Source organism: Falco naumanni, chromosome 4 (genome assembly GCF_017639655.2).
Source record: "Falco naumanni isolate bFalNau1 chromosome 4, bFalNau1.pat, whole genome shotgun sequence".
Taxonomy (NCBI): Eukaryota; Metazoa; Chordata; class Aves; order Falconiformes; family Falconidae; genus Falco; species Falco naumanni.
Genome location: NC_054057.1, coordinates 38,148,982 through 38,162,663, shown reverse-complemented (window position 1 = coordinate 38,162,663; position 13,682 = coordinate 38,148,982). Strand labels below are relative to the sequence as shown.

Sequence of the window (13,682 nt, the reverse complement as noted above, 5' to 3'; positions counted from 1 at the left end):
TTTCGAGAGTTAATTTATTGTGGAGAAAACAGGTTTTTTATCACAAAAGCCTGCTCAAGATTAGAACAGTGACTGACTGGGGGGTGTGTGTGATAAAGATGTTTGCATGTGATTATATGACAGATAAGATGGTGTCTTTTTTAGAATGTTACATTTTAAGATAAATTCATCATGCTGTTAATACTGACGTGATTAATATTCTTTTAGGTTTTGAAAATTTACCTGGTTTGTCTGCTAAGGATTGTGTCACACTTGCTATCATACGTCATTATATTGACTTTAAAGTGAGTATTGTGGAAGAAAATATTACTCTGTATCTGCATTTGTAAAAATAGCAAGTATATCTCAGGATACAACAACCAACCTTTAAAAAGCTGTCACCTATGTCACAAGTCACCTATAGTTTCACAGAGAGTATAAGCTAGTCTTTACCATCAAAAGAAATAATCCATCTCCCATCATTGCAGCGCTCCCCAGACTCTTACTTTATACTGCTACAAATGTTTGTGACTTCATAGAAAATAAGACTAGAAACCAATGCAAGTTTAAAATAACTCATAAAAAATAATTTCAACTGTTTTCCAGCTCAAGAAACACGAATGCTCCAGGATAAGAGTAAGAAATTGGGGAGGGGCTGGAGAGTAGGACTGCCTCTTTGTACAGTAAGGTCAGTTTAGAGGAGGCAGCACATTCTGATTAAGGTTTTCCTGTGCTTTCCCATCTTTGTCCCCACGTGCAGTATCCATCTATACTGTCAAAAGTTAAGAATGATGTGTGCATAGGAAACAAGAACAGTATAACAAGCTTTGTGGGAGCCATCCTGCTCAAAAGATGCTTCAGTTTATGCCAATTTTCTGCTTAGGAACAAAGTCTGTGTGAGCTTGAAGTGTTCAAGAACTAGCAAGACTCGATCTTTCATCGATAATTTCAGTGTCTGTTTATGTGTCATGTTGCACTTTGCTCTGATAATATGCATAACGTGAGATTCTAAGCAGCAGCCAGTAGGACACACTTCACTCTTGTAATTTGGTGTCTTCTAGCTATCAGTGTTTCTTTTGAGTTTCTGTTGTTATCAGCATTCCTGTTACTACCCTGTGGAGACAAGCTTGGTCTTGGGAAGTCTTAGGGAGGATTATCATGAATGATAATCCAGTATCATTACTGAAGTCTAACCTTGCATAAAAATTCTGGGAAGTGAAACAACAATAATGAGAGACATGGTTGCTCTATTATGTTTTGAATGCTTAGAGGTGAAAAAAGAGATAACTATCAAATAGCGTGGGGTGTGTTTCACATACAGGTTGGAGAAGTTTGGAGTGAAATGTGTGAAGAACTAAAAGAAGAGTTCAGGCCTGTTGTGTCAGATGAGGAAGCCTTGAAAGTTATTTCAGACGCAGCAGAAGATACTGGAAGAATGGTGGTTGCACTGCAGACTGAAGTGCTTGAAAGTCAACACCACCGAGAAATGCAAGAAGAGGAAAAAACATATACAAAAGTAAGACAAAGAGTGTTTAAACAAGCAAAGCCCATGTAAGCTTTTTTGTTAATTTATATGAATATTTTCTTACTATATAATGCTGAAAATCCTGTATGTGTACACTGTTTGAAGATATTTTAATCTGTCTCAGCAGCAAAATTTTAACTTTAAATTAAATTTGGTTAACCTCAGTTCTCCCAATTCGTATAATTTTGCCAGTGTTTAGAGAGTAACATGAAAAAATGAAGCAGTATCATCAGTGATGCATCAGCAATGGTGTAGTGAGAAATAATCATTATGTCACTATGAGTTGCACCTGTGTTCACCTGTAGCCGATAACAATTTAAAGTACTTACTACAACTATATCTGCTTTGTAAAATGAAACATAAGCCTCTGTTATAAGTTCCCTTGGCTGAATATTCACATAGCTTCATTACCTCAGAAAGTAGGGCTTTGTGCTTCCCAGCATGCTGTGAGTGAGCAGGTATAGCCATTTCCCAGCTTTGGTTATAAGGCAAGCATTTGGTGCTTTTGCTCATCTTTTGTCTCATCCTCTCCTGCTGTCTGAGAAGTACAATCACTTGGTCCAGTTGTCCAAAATCTCATGCTAGTGTTTTTGAGGGATTGTCATGCATTATGATGCCTGCATTTTTGTCACCAGAACTGATTGCATCTCTGTTATTCAGCATTTGAAAGTGAGAATATACAGGAAGTACTCGTGAAATAGATGGGGCTTTTCCAACATCTGTGTTGGAAGAGGGGAAAATTAGTCTGCAGAGAAGGTAAAACTTTTTTTTTTAAAGACAGTGCATAAGTGAAGTTTTTGAAGGACAAGTACACTATCATCCAATATCAGGCAAGAGACATGAGCTAAGGTGGCCCAAGGGGCACAGCTGAACATACTATTCAAACAGCACAAGCACAGAATTCAGAAAAACTCCTGAGAAGAAGATTATCTTGCATCTTATAAATTCCGTTTATATTACAGATCCAAGCTATCCATAAGCAGAGAGAAATGGTAGATAAATCTTGGAAAAATTTCTTGACTCGGACATCAAACTATGAGGCATTGAAGGTAAGAAATCTGAGTGACGGAGCAAACTTTACATTCACAGTGTAGTTGTAATAATTGTGAAGTTCCAAATACATTTTTTAATTATGAGAATATTCAAGTAGAAGTTATAGTCAAAGTTATATTTGCACAGAGATAGAAGAATGAACCGTAAGATGTATTGGCAAAGCTACGCAAGATTTGATTTTTCTGCTCTTCTGATTACAATCACAGATTGGAGATCTACTTTGTTTATACACTTGCAGTTGGGGGACGGGGGGGTGGGGGGTGGGGTATATTTGTTCTGAAACTGTTGAAACTAAAAGCCTTGTAATTCTTTCTTTATTTTTTCTAATACTTTATTCCCTATTTTTAGTACAGCAAACTTCTTTCAAGATAGGAAATACTTTATGATGAAAGGAGTTTCTTTTTGTAATATTTCTGCTTTTCCAAAAGAACATTAGAGTCTTGGTTAGGCAATCAGACTAAGTTGGAGAATGAATGAAATCAGACTTAAAAGAAATGCTTTGGCAGCTAAATTTAATTTTTCTTCATTTCCTAAAGGAAATGCAAAAGAGAATAATTTTCTTCATGTGCTAGCACCTCCCTGGTCTGTGGTAAAGATCCATGCTAGAATTAGAAATTTAAAAGGGCCAGGAAAAAGATTTAGAGAACTACAGGCTGGTTAGTTTTAACCGAGTCCCTGGAAAACTTTGTTAGACACAAGGGACAAAAAGGTGATTGGTGATGGCTGTCATAGATTTACCAAGGACAAATCATGCGTTGCTGACATTGTTGCCTTTTGGGATGAAATTATTTGCTCTGAAGAAGGAGAAAGATGGATGTTACTTCCCTTAGTTTTAGCAAGGTTTTCAGCAGTATTTTGTAACCTCCTTGTAGCCAAAATGGGGAGATACGGACTGGACTACATACAGGTGGACTACAAGTTGGAAAAAAAATATGGCTGGACTGATGGGCTCAAAGGACAGTGGTCAGTAATTAAAGTTTAACTAGCTGTCAGTTTTGAGTGATATTCTACAGAGTTAATTATAGGGTTGATACCCTTGAGCATTTTCATTAACAACTTGGATATTGGATCAGTATGCATCCTCATCATGTTCACACATGACACTGGAGCTGGAGGAAGCAATCCCTGTGCTGAGCGGTAGGGCTGCTATTCAGAAGGACTTTGACAAGCTGGAGGGATGCGCTGGGCAAAAGCTCATGCACTTCAGGAAAAGAAAATGTGAAGTCACACATCTGGGATGTGTTAAAGTGTCGCCCATCAGTCCAGCCTGGGGACTGCCTGGCCGTGCAGATGTGTACGATGGATGGCGTGACGAGCTGAGCGTGAGGCAACAGTGCCCTCTGGCGGTGATGGAGGCTGACAGCAGCTATGGCTGCATGAGAAACAACACAGCCCGCAGCTCATAGCAAGCGATTATTCCCTTCTCACCCTTGCGAAGCCATGACCGTTTATTCTGTTTTCCAGTCCCCAGTATAAGGGAGAGTCACAAACCAGAGATTCAATTAAAGGCCAATTGAATTCTGTCTTCATTTATTTAGGTTTTTTGTTTGTATAGTTTCCAACAAGTGCAAGTGACACAATTAATTTGAATTAAATCATTTCCCCTTTTTTTCTAACTATCTTTAGAAAGCAAAAAGGCTTCAGGAAAAATCAATAGAGGCTTGCAGATCTAACCTGAAGACTCAAAATGGAGCAGTCCATTCTACTGATATTAAAGGCCTCAGTACAACAGTAAGTAATCCCCAGTGACACTGTTTTATTCTCATTAATGTGTAAGTAGTTTCAGGTTTATTCTGGATGTATATGTGCTACTTCTTAATCTTTCTTTAATAATGTTTTATGTTGACAAGCTCCAAGTGTGTAAGAAAGAATCTGTATCTCCTGCAAGGCACCACTTCCCCTTCTGACACATCCTCTGACAACAAGTAGTTGGTCAGAATGAAATTCAGATGTGCAGATTACTCGTAAAAAGTGTGGGTAAGATGGTCCCTATGCTACTTGACATGTATCTCTTGTGCGATAGCCTTTCATGAAAACCTTGCTGAGGTCAGGACCTCCTTCATTTATTGTTGGGTAAACCTGTGTGATGTACTAATCTTTTAGTACATCAGTAGTGTCCTTTGTCAGTAAACATGTTCCTGACTCTGCAGACAAGCCACTCATTGCACCTGCAGAAAAGATATTTTTTTTCCTCATTTCTGTCAGGTAACTGAAGTGTGAGAAAATAAGCCATTGTTAACATCTTACTTGGGCATAACAGCACATTTAGGTGTTAAGTTTTGGCAAGCTGAGGTAAGAATGTCCATTCCAGTCAGTAACTGCTTTTGAGCTAGCTGGACGGTTTCTGTGTAAGCATCATAGCTAAGGAGAATTTTAGGGGGAGGGATGGCTTCTTGGTTGCTTATAAGTTATTCTTACATGTAAGGAGAAACAAGGAAGAGAGAACATGAGGTGCTGTTTTCAAACTTGTACAAAGGCAAGAGGTTCTATCACCATGGGCTTTGTCATGAATGAGTAACAACAACTAAGGTGGCTGGATCCTGAAAAAGAAAAGAAGCAGTTCGTGTTTGATGTGATGAGGAAAGGAGTTTCATAGGAAGCAAGGAGGTGGTCACAGAGTGCTAGACCTTTGCTCTAAACTTCTGAAAGATATGGAGGGACACATCTGTGAAGGCAAGATGAAGTGGGCTGGAAAAATGATTTAGTTACATGCATATATCACTGAGACTGTTAATCAGCAATATTTTGTAGAAAGTATGTGAAAAATTTAGATATAAACATGAGTATTCTGGAAATTGTTGGTAGAGAGAAATACTTGGACCTTAAGCCAAGATTATTAGTTTCTTTGGAGGGAAAGGATTTAACAAGAAAATATCTTTATGGTTCTATAGTGAACATATAGTGAATAGTGAACAACTGTAGACAAAAACAAAGAAAAGATTAGTCCATTTTATAAGATAAGTGTATTAAAAACCTGAACACATCAGCAACATCAGATAAAATTCCTTGGGTACATTGCTTAGAAGAATTACAAATGACAGATACGGCTGGCAAATTTTTTATGGAAAAATCTTCTTCCCACATCTCTGCCTAACACCCTTAGTAAGGAAAGATGAAAGTTAAGCTGATTGTTGCAAACCAGTCAAGGTCAAGTAATCCAATATGTGAGCTGCGTGCACTCCAAGAGTTGCATTGCTTGTTTTAGTAGGTCATGGTTAGAAGATAGAGGTGTCACTCAGGGATTTTTATTCAAAGAACTGAATCTATTCAGTATAAAGAGTAGTAATGAGACTGGAAGGTGTATGTCTCTTTCAGTCTTGGTGTTTTCCTGGGGCAGTAGTTATAGGCAGTCGCATTCTGAGATAAACAGGGTCCATTCTCTTTTTTTCCTTTGAAGTATTAATGTATAGTAAAATTCTGAGGACAAAAGGTATGGCTGATATTATACACAAATCAAAGTAACATTGCACAAGAAAATTCTATTGTCATGAAGGCTTGATTTTCTTCTATTCGTAAGATCAGGCATGAAGGCAGAAAAGCAGAGTACGTGAAAGTACTTGCTGAAAAACCACTGTCCTTTCCTTAATATTGATGGGAACAATTCATGAATTTAGTATAAAGGATAGTCTTAGTAGACCTCAGAAACCTCAGCATGCACCTCCACCCACTGAATAATGTTTTTGAACAACAGTTCATGATTTAACTCTCATCTCATTTTATATGGTAACATGAATGTCACGCAACATATTTATTTTGTTTTTCAGATTGGATCTGGCTGCTCAGTAACTGTTGAAAGTACACCTCCTCAGTTAGTTGGAGGGCCACTGGCTGTTACAGACCTTGCTCTTAGAAAGCCCTCTGTTTGTGAAGGAGCCTTAAAAAAGATCAAAAGAGTTAAAACATTGAACTTAGTTAAGGATTTGGTACCTATGGAATAGATAGTGTGCTGAACAGTGCTTTTAGTATTATAGCTAACTGCACATATATTTTAGCTACAAGATAAAATGTGTTGTTAATGCTTTGATGAATTACATAGAACATATTGGGAGAAAAATTATATTTTGTCTTAACTAGTATAAATGTGGAGATGATTTATTAATGAAGTACCCCATACAGTATGGTACAAAGGTATATTGAGTCTAATGATTTTGTGTGCTAGTGTCAGGTTACCCTAATCCACTATCAGCAGGTCCACTATTTAGATTTCCATCTCTTGTTGACACATTCCATACACTGCAGTTTAAGTACCTTTTCCATTGAGCAGGGTGATGAACCTTCACATAAACACATTCAGTTCTTCATTTTCCTGGATGCCATACCCACATAGTTTTTGTCCAAGTCCATTTTGAATTCTTGAATTGCTGCCTTTAGCATCAGGACTTCTGACTTCTCAGTTTTCATCTAAAGACTAAGCAGCTTGTCTGTGCCAACAGTTTCTCCAAGCCTGTTGGAAAGACATGTTGAAGTGTCTTGCTCCTCATGGGTTTCTCACAGCTCTTTACCTGATCTTACTATTCTGTGTCTTGGATTATTTCCCATATTGTCTCCAACAAGAACTCACCCTTTTCCAGCCTAGCACCTCTATAATACCAACACAAACTTGTGAACACCAGACCTTTTTGTAAATGACTCAGTTTCTAAGCGAATGTCTCCTTTCCTAACTTGGGCAAAGCCACAGTTAGTGGTATTACAATACAGCAAGATACCCTGAGGCTGTTACTTCATCTTAAAACCAGTTGCTATCCAGTCCTATGGCATAAATTGCTGTGGCATTGCAAAGGGTGCTGTGAGGTACAAGCTCTGGCACGTGATCTGTCATTTTTGCCTGTAAGCACCATTTTGAGAAAAGTACAAGCTTTCACTTTGTTAAATGCTAACTGGAAAAATGGAAATAAATTTGAGCTAAACAGGTAGAACTTAGCTTCCAACTCCTTTTTTTACTTCCTGAAAGAGGGATGGGGGCGGGGGGGGGGTGTATGAGCATTTCTTAAAAATCTTTGTCCCTATAACAAGACATAACAGTGCTAGCATTAAAAATAAAGGCAGGTTTTTGTTTCAATATTATCTACTTAAATTTTATAAAAAGAAAAACCCTAAGAAAATAATGAAATAAACCAAAACAGCCATATGAAATGGCACTTAAACTTTAGAGAGATCTCCACATATGTAGCTTCCAAAGATCAGAAGCATTTTCTTAAGGGCAGGTCTGTTAAACATTACATTGTGAAGATAGTCATCTGGTACTTGAGCCAGAGAAATTAAATCAAGCTATGCTAATTTAATTATATTTCTATGCCAGCCCTTTGCTAACTGATAATTTTTAAGTATAACCTGGTTTCATGACATTTTTTCCCAAAATCAGCTGCGTAAAGTTTGTTTTGTTAAACAAGCCTCTATGTGTATTTCTTGCCTGCCTGCAAAGATAAACTAAGGTGTACAGAGATTATCTTACTGAAGTTCTCTGTCAAGTAATGTCCTGTTCAGTTGTTTATGTTTGTACTTCTCTGACAGCTCTTCAGCAGCTATGCTGCTTTATTACTGTTTCAGAGAATATGAAAATATATCTACACACAGGGGCCACCACAAGTATGCTCCATCGTCTTTTCACAATTAAAGCCAAACAATAAATATTTGACTAGGAGAACAAAGACTGTGACATTTAGGGACTTTTTTAAGTGCTTGCACATAAGCAAATGTGTGGGTGACTCGTTGCTAGCGGCAGCAAGGCAAAGGCCCATTTTTTCCAAAAAACATACAGGACTCGTGTAAGTCCCTCCAATTTCTGAGTAAAAACTACAGCAGTACAGTGTAGCCCAGGTATGGATATAAAAGATCTTTTAGCTGGAAATCAGTTTATATATATGCTTATGTAAAAACTTTAAATCAGAAACAAAGTGAGCTCTTCAGCATTCCTCCCCCAGCTGCACTGTGCTTCTGCTACAAACACCCTGAGCTTGCAGGCAAGTAGCTGCAAATGCTCTTGTTAATTTTAATAAAAGACTGGAGAAGGAAGGGAACAGATTTTCCCGAAATGCTTACATTTATACTTCACAAATTAACACTAACACAAGACTTCACAGCAGCATAGACAGCATTTGATTTTTCCAGTCAGCCATGGACCATGGTCAGGCTGTTGCTGGGGGAACCCAAGGAAACTGGGCTTGCTGTTCCTGCTGTAACCCAGGGACGGAAAGAGAGGGAGCATGGAGTACTGGTGGAGGAAAAGATCATCCCACTTGCTGTTAATTCTTCTTGTAGACACCCCAGGGGTAGCCAGCTGGCTCTCCATGACTGTCATAAATAAAACAGGTATGTCCACATGCAATTTTTTTTGCTGCTCTGCTAATGATACTGCATGAATTCACTTTAGGATAGAATAAGCCTTGTAGTTAAAGTATAACGAACATAAGAAATACATTCTAATGAAATTAATAGTTGCACAACAAAAGCTGCTATGAAATCCTCTGTACAACCCTGTACCAAGGCTAAGAATTTATATTTACTCAAAAATGTAGGTATAGTAAGGTCATGTAACCATAGTCTGAAAGAAATAATTAATGAAATAACTGATCAGAGAAGGAGTCTGTTTCTCTTTCTTTAACTTTCTCTAACAAGGGGCCTGCTTAGAAGTTATCTAGAGGGAGCAATTAAAAGAAACAAGTGGAAGAAACAGATGGTTGACAAGGGCATAAATTAGCTCAGACCGATAAGAACACTGCAAACTGGCAAGATCATCACATACCAGACAAAAGGTGAAAAGTACACCGTGAGGAAGACCTATGGCCTTCCTCCCAGAGACCCCTGCCCACAATTCTTGGAGGAACATGCGCAAGCACAGAGGACTGATAATCTAATTAACATATGAAGTGAGAGTAGGCAGGATTAGGTAATGACTATGTATAGGCATTAATTGAATATTCATTGTTTTATTGTATAAATATAATTAGTTACTTTAAACATGCACGTTAGGCGGAAGGATCCCCCGTGCATCCAGTGTTGCCAATAAAGGATACTCAGTCACTAAGAAATTTTGACTCCGTTCTTTACATCACTATGTTACTGTTATTTGTATCACCTGCCCCTTTTGCAGACACTACAGATTGACTGTAGCAATACATTGTTCAGGTATTCTGGAGCCAATTATGATAGGTGCTAGGCACCTTCGTCGCATGTAGAAAACCAATTAAAACAAATACTTAAAGTCTGAGAAAGGATGGAGCTTTTAAAACTGCATAGGATACCTTGCTCTGGCAATCCATTAAAAGATCAATAATACAGGGAACATTACCTTTAAAATTATATTATAGTTTTACACTTCTGTAGGTGATGAATACAATTACTTAAAAGTATGAACAAGGGGAATTTATTTATCTGGTTAATGAAAGTTAAGACACTATTTGTTGCAAATGCAATACAGTACATTTTATAAACAATATTGCTGGAACAGATTAGACGATGGCTCTCAAATAGCTGCTCATCATAATGCATCAATTCCTGGAACTGCTGGGTTTGGGCGAGTCATGACTCCCTCTGTTTGCTCAAAAGAAAGGGTGTATTTAAAATATTTTTTGTATCAGGAACTTAACAGTGATATTTACAGGTAAGAAATTTCTCACTCCTTTTGTACCCTCTCCTGAATACTGTAGGAGATTTATTTTACAAGATGCAGTTCAATATTGTGTTTATCTAAATGATCATTTAAAAATCTACGAGAATTGTTGGGCATTGTACAAACTACATCTGAACTATGCATTATGTGGGATGGATCTCTTGTTACTTACGAAGGTTTATATGCTGTTACTGTGTAAGTAACATTTCCTACAATAATTAAACCCAGTTGGGATCTCATAAAAGGCTAGAACACAACAGGGACTGAACAAACCGCATTGTCTAAGGAGTAAAGCGGAGAACAGTCAGCTTCTCTGAGTGTTCCCATTTGTTCTCAGGCTTTCTGTGCTCAGGAGAAACTGATTAACTAGATGGTTAATCTCCCCAAATTAGTTTACTCTTGCTGGATGGTTTCTCATAATGGGAGCAGTAGCCAAGCCAGTCTCTCACTCTTTCAAACCACTCAATGCATGGGTCTCTTCTCAACTGTGATGTTGCCTGCTATGACAGGGAAGGATGGTATCACCTTATTTACCTGTGTGAATGCGTAAATAAAGAGTAGTCTTGCATAAAGTAGTTCTTCATGTAGTAGTGGTTTTTCAAATAATGTTAATAGACAAAAAGAACGACTACTATTCAGACCCTGCTGCATAGAAAAATACTTTAATCAATCCATAGCCTAGACTAAGCAGTGATAAAATAAAAAGTTTAGACTGCACAGGACATTACAATTAGCATAATCCTTCCCTTTAGCTTGATGTCACACTTTTTTGTAGTTCTTAAACATAAAATTGACTGTGTGTGCGAGACACCATATAAAGTGACCGTTGACATTTTCTCCATTGCTTAATGTATAAAAATATATTGGGTTTCCATCAAAATTAACTTTTAAAAAAAGAGAAGTATTGGAAAAGATGAACCTCTACAAAAATACAGCACTGGTTCAGACTTACAAGCTTACCTGAGAGAACTAAGGTGTTGACTCAAAACACACAAGCATTCACACATGCAGTGGGAAAAAGGCAGCCTTGGTAGATTGCAAGACAGGAAAGCAAAAGTAACAATGTGGGAGCTCACGTACTTATCAGTTTAGCAGTGATTAAGTACTTTATACAAAGAAGAGGGAAAATAATGTTGAACCATGCCAATGGATTTATCTGGGCATCTACAGTATATGCTGTGCTTTTTTCCTCCTTCATTTTGTTGTTGCCTTGCTAAGGTATCTTCATTTTCTCCCCTTTTGGCCTAAAATGGGTTGGTAAAAGCAGATCCTGCAAGATTATGAAAGAAAGGTAGTTATTTTCCAAGCAATATGGTTAGGAATGTTAGGATTATATGATTGCCATGTTCAACCTGGAAACCTAAAACATCTAAAGGTACATCAAAAGAACAGTCTGTTACTGAGGAGGAAGGAGGCCAACAGATCTAGGACTGGTTAATAAGATGTAGAGCCAATCACCTCTATGATCCCTGTTCAGACTCATCCCAGACCACAATGACCAGAATTTGTCACTGTTTGATGATTCACAGTGACCATGAGATCACATTGTGTGTCAATAGTTTTAATGGGAAGAGCAGGCGTTCAAGTGGTCAGGGATTTGAGCTTCCTTTCTCACAGAGGGATGATTCCCCAAAGTTGAAGGAAGTCCAAATCCAGGAAACTTTTAGTATTGTAATATCATTTGTATGCACACAGTGATTAAACAGAGAATGCAGCATGCACTTCCACACCCTCCCACAAGCACACCCAACATTTCTTACAGTGTTAAATGTAGAAATGTAGTGCCCTAACTACCTTTGACTCATGTTTTGTGAAAGTACCTACCACTGAAAGATGCAAAGAGTTTTGACAAGTAGAGACAGAAAACTAGAAATTACTGCATTGAGTTGTCTAAATAATCAAGGATGAGGATGGAACAGTGGTTCAGTTTAATGTTTGTACATAAACACCATATCCTACAGTTACCTTCTAAAGCTCTATGTGAGTACGTGGAAGAAAATCTGGGAGATGTTAATTGTCTTCTGCCCATTCCATGAGATCTTGAGAGCACACAGTCTACATACATGTCCCAGAAGTTCTGAGCTAGATCATTGAAGAGGTCATTGTGCTTGGGCTTAGGGGATTCCTTTAGGAACATCATGAAGTCCCAGAGAGCAATGACCGTATCCGCTACCTTGAGTTTCTTCATTTCCACCAACTCATGGGACGACACCTCCCAGCACTGATGGTCAATCTGACCCAGGCTTGGAGGAGTTTCTTTTTGGTAGTCTAGATTGGCATAAACCAAATTCAGTATCAATATACAGCCCAGCTGAAGATACCACCTTCGTTTCCATACAGATTCCATGCTTCAAGATACCTGAAAGAAAGTGTATAAAATTACAGTGGTTCTGCCCATTATGTAGTTCATTCTCACATAACTTTGAAGGATACTCCAAGAGAAAATGTATGCATATATACAGAAAAACATTTCTTTCCAAACCATGGAAACGAATTAGTTAATGAACCTTAAGACCAGAGCTAGATTGGCACCTAGAAATTGTTAATGCTGTTTAGAACATGAAAACCTGAAGCAGAAAGTTTGAAGTGGCCGTAGCCTATGTCAGAACTGCTCAATCTGAAGGCTTCTTCCCTTAAACTCCTGTGCTTGGATCATCAGTAAAATCAGATTAATAGCAGATGCTTAAGGAATCCTAGTGATATGCTATTCTAAATGACTGCAAACAAGAAACAGAGTTATAAATAGGCAATCTTTCATGGAACAGTCCAACTCAGAAAGGTGGTAATGAAGGAACAGTAAACCAGACCATTCCACTGTATTGGGTGAGCGTAGGCAGGTTATGAACTCATTCAGTAGCTGTTGCAAGACCAGAAAAAGGCAGATTTCCTTCTGGCTTATGTTAGAAAATAAACTTTTGGCACAATTATTTCTGGCATATATGCAAGCCACAGAAACTATCTGGAGAACTGGAGTGGAAAAAAATAACAGTGGAAGCATAATGAGAACTTAAAAAGTGACAGAATATGTAATCATTATTATACAAGGATTCCCTCTGGGAAAAGTGCAGTTTTCCTATGATGTATATTCCATACGCTCGAAGCAGGTTTAGATAGAACATCACTAGAACACCTGAAATTTTTTTATCAGTCCTTCCTATCAAGATAAAATACAGTGGAAAAGGAGAGGAAAGAGGAAAACAAAAAAAGGACAATCGAGCACAGGAAGAAGTCTGAAGGAAAAAATGACAGTCAAGACTGTCAAATAGTACCCCTTATTTTGGTGTCCTGAATCAATTCTATGTCAAATAGTTGATAGCATGGTCATTCCCACAGTTTCCAATCCAGAATGTAAAATACAATTACAAAATTATGCCAGGTTTTGTTCAGATACAAGACAACCTTTTGGGCAACTGTGCAGATTTTACTGGGAACTTGGCCAGAATTGCAAGTGTGCTCTCCCACTCAGTGGATCTTTGGATGCTGCAATATGAAAAGTTAGTCTATGTCTTCAAAGAG

General features: G+C 38.0%; 2 protein-coding genes across 2 annotated transcripts in view; one reads left to right on the top strand and one right to left on the bottom strand.

Moving 5' to 3' along the window:
- The window catches only part of LOC121087123 (GTP-binding protein 10-like), a 59,668-nt gene that overhangs the window by 21,684 nt on the left and 24,302 nt on the right, over positions 1–13,682 (top strand). Inside the window, exons 19-22 of the mRNA XM_040591798.1 lie at positions 208–284; positions 1,301–1,495; positions 2,467–2,553; positions 4,184–4,288. Coding sequence (XP_040447732.1) covers positions 208–284; positions 1,301–1,495; positions 2,467–2,553; positions 4,184–4,288 — 464 coding nt within the window. The remainder of the gene's footprint in view (positions 1–207; positions 285–1,300; positions 1,496–2,466; positions 2,554–4,183; positions 4,289–13,682) is intronic.
- On the bottom strand, positions 11,411–12,513 carry FAM237B (family with sequence similarity 237 member B). The gene is made up of 2 exons (XM_040591799.1): positions 12,132–12,513; positions 11,411–11,436 (listed from the first exon to the last, which is right to left on the bottom strand). Exons 1-2 carry the CDS (start codon positions 12,511–12,513, stop codon positions 11,411–11,413), a joined length of 408 nt encoding a protein of 135 aa, XP_040447733.1.

Bases quoted from the DNA above. Each gene is read 5' to 3' on its own strand.
- FAM237B (XM_040591799.1), bottom strand. From the start codon at position 12,513: ATGGAATCTGTATGGAAACGAAGGTGGTATCTTCAGCTGGGCTGTATA. The intron at 11,437-12,131 runs GTAACTGTAGGA...ATAATCTTGCAG, and splicing joins CTCACATAGAGCTTTAGAAG to GATCTGCTTTTACCAACCCA.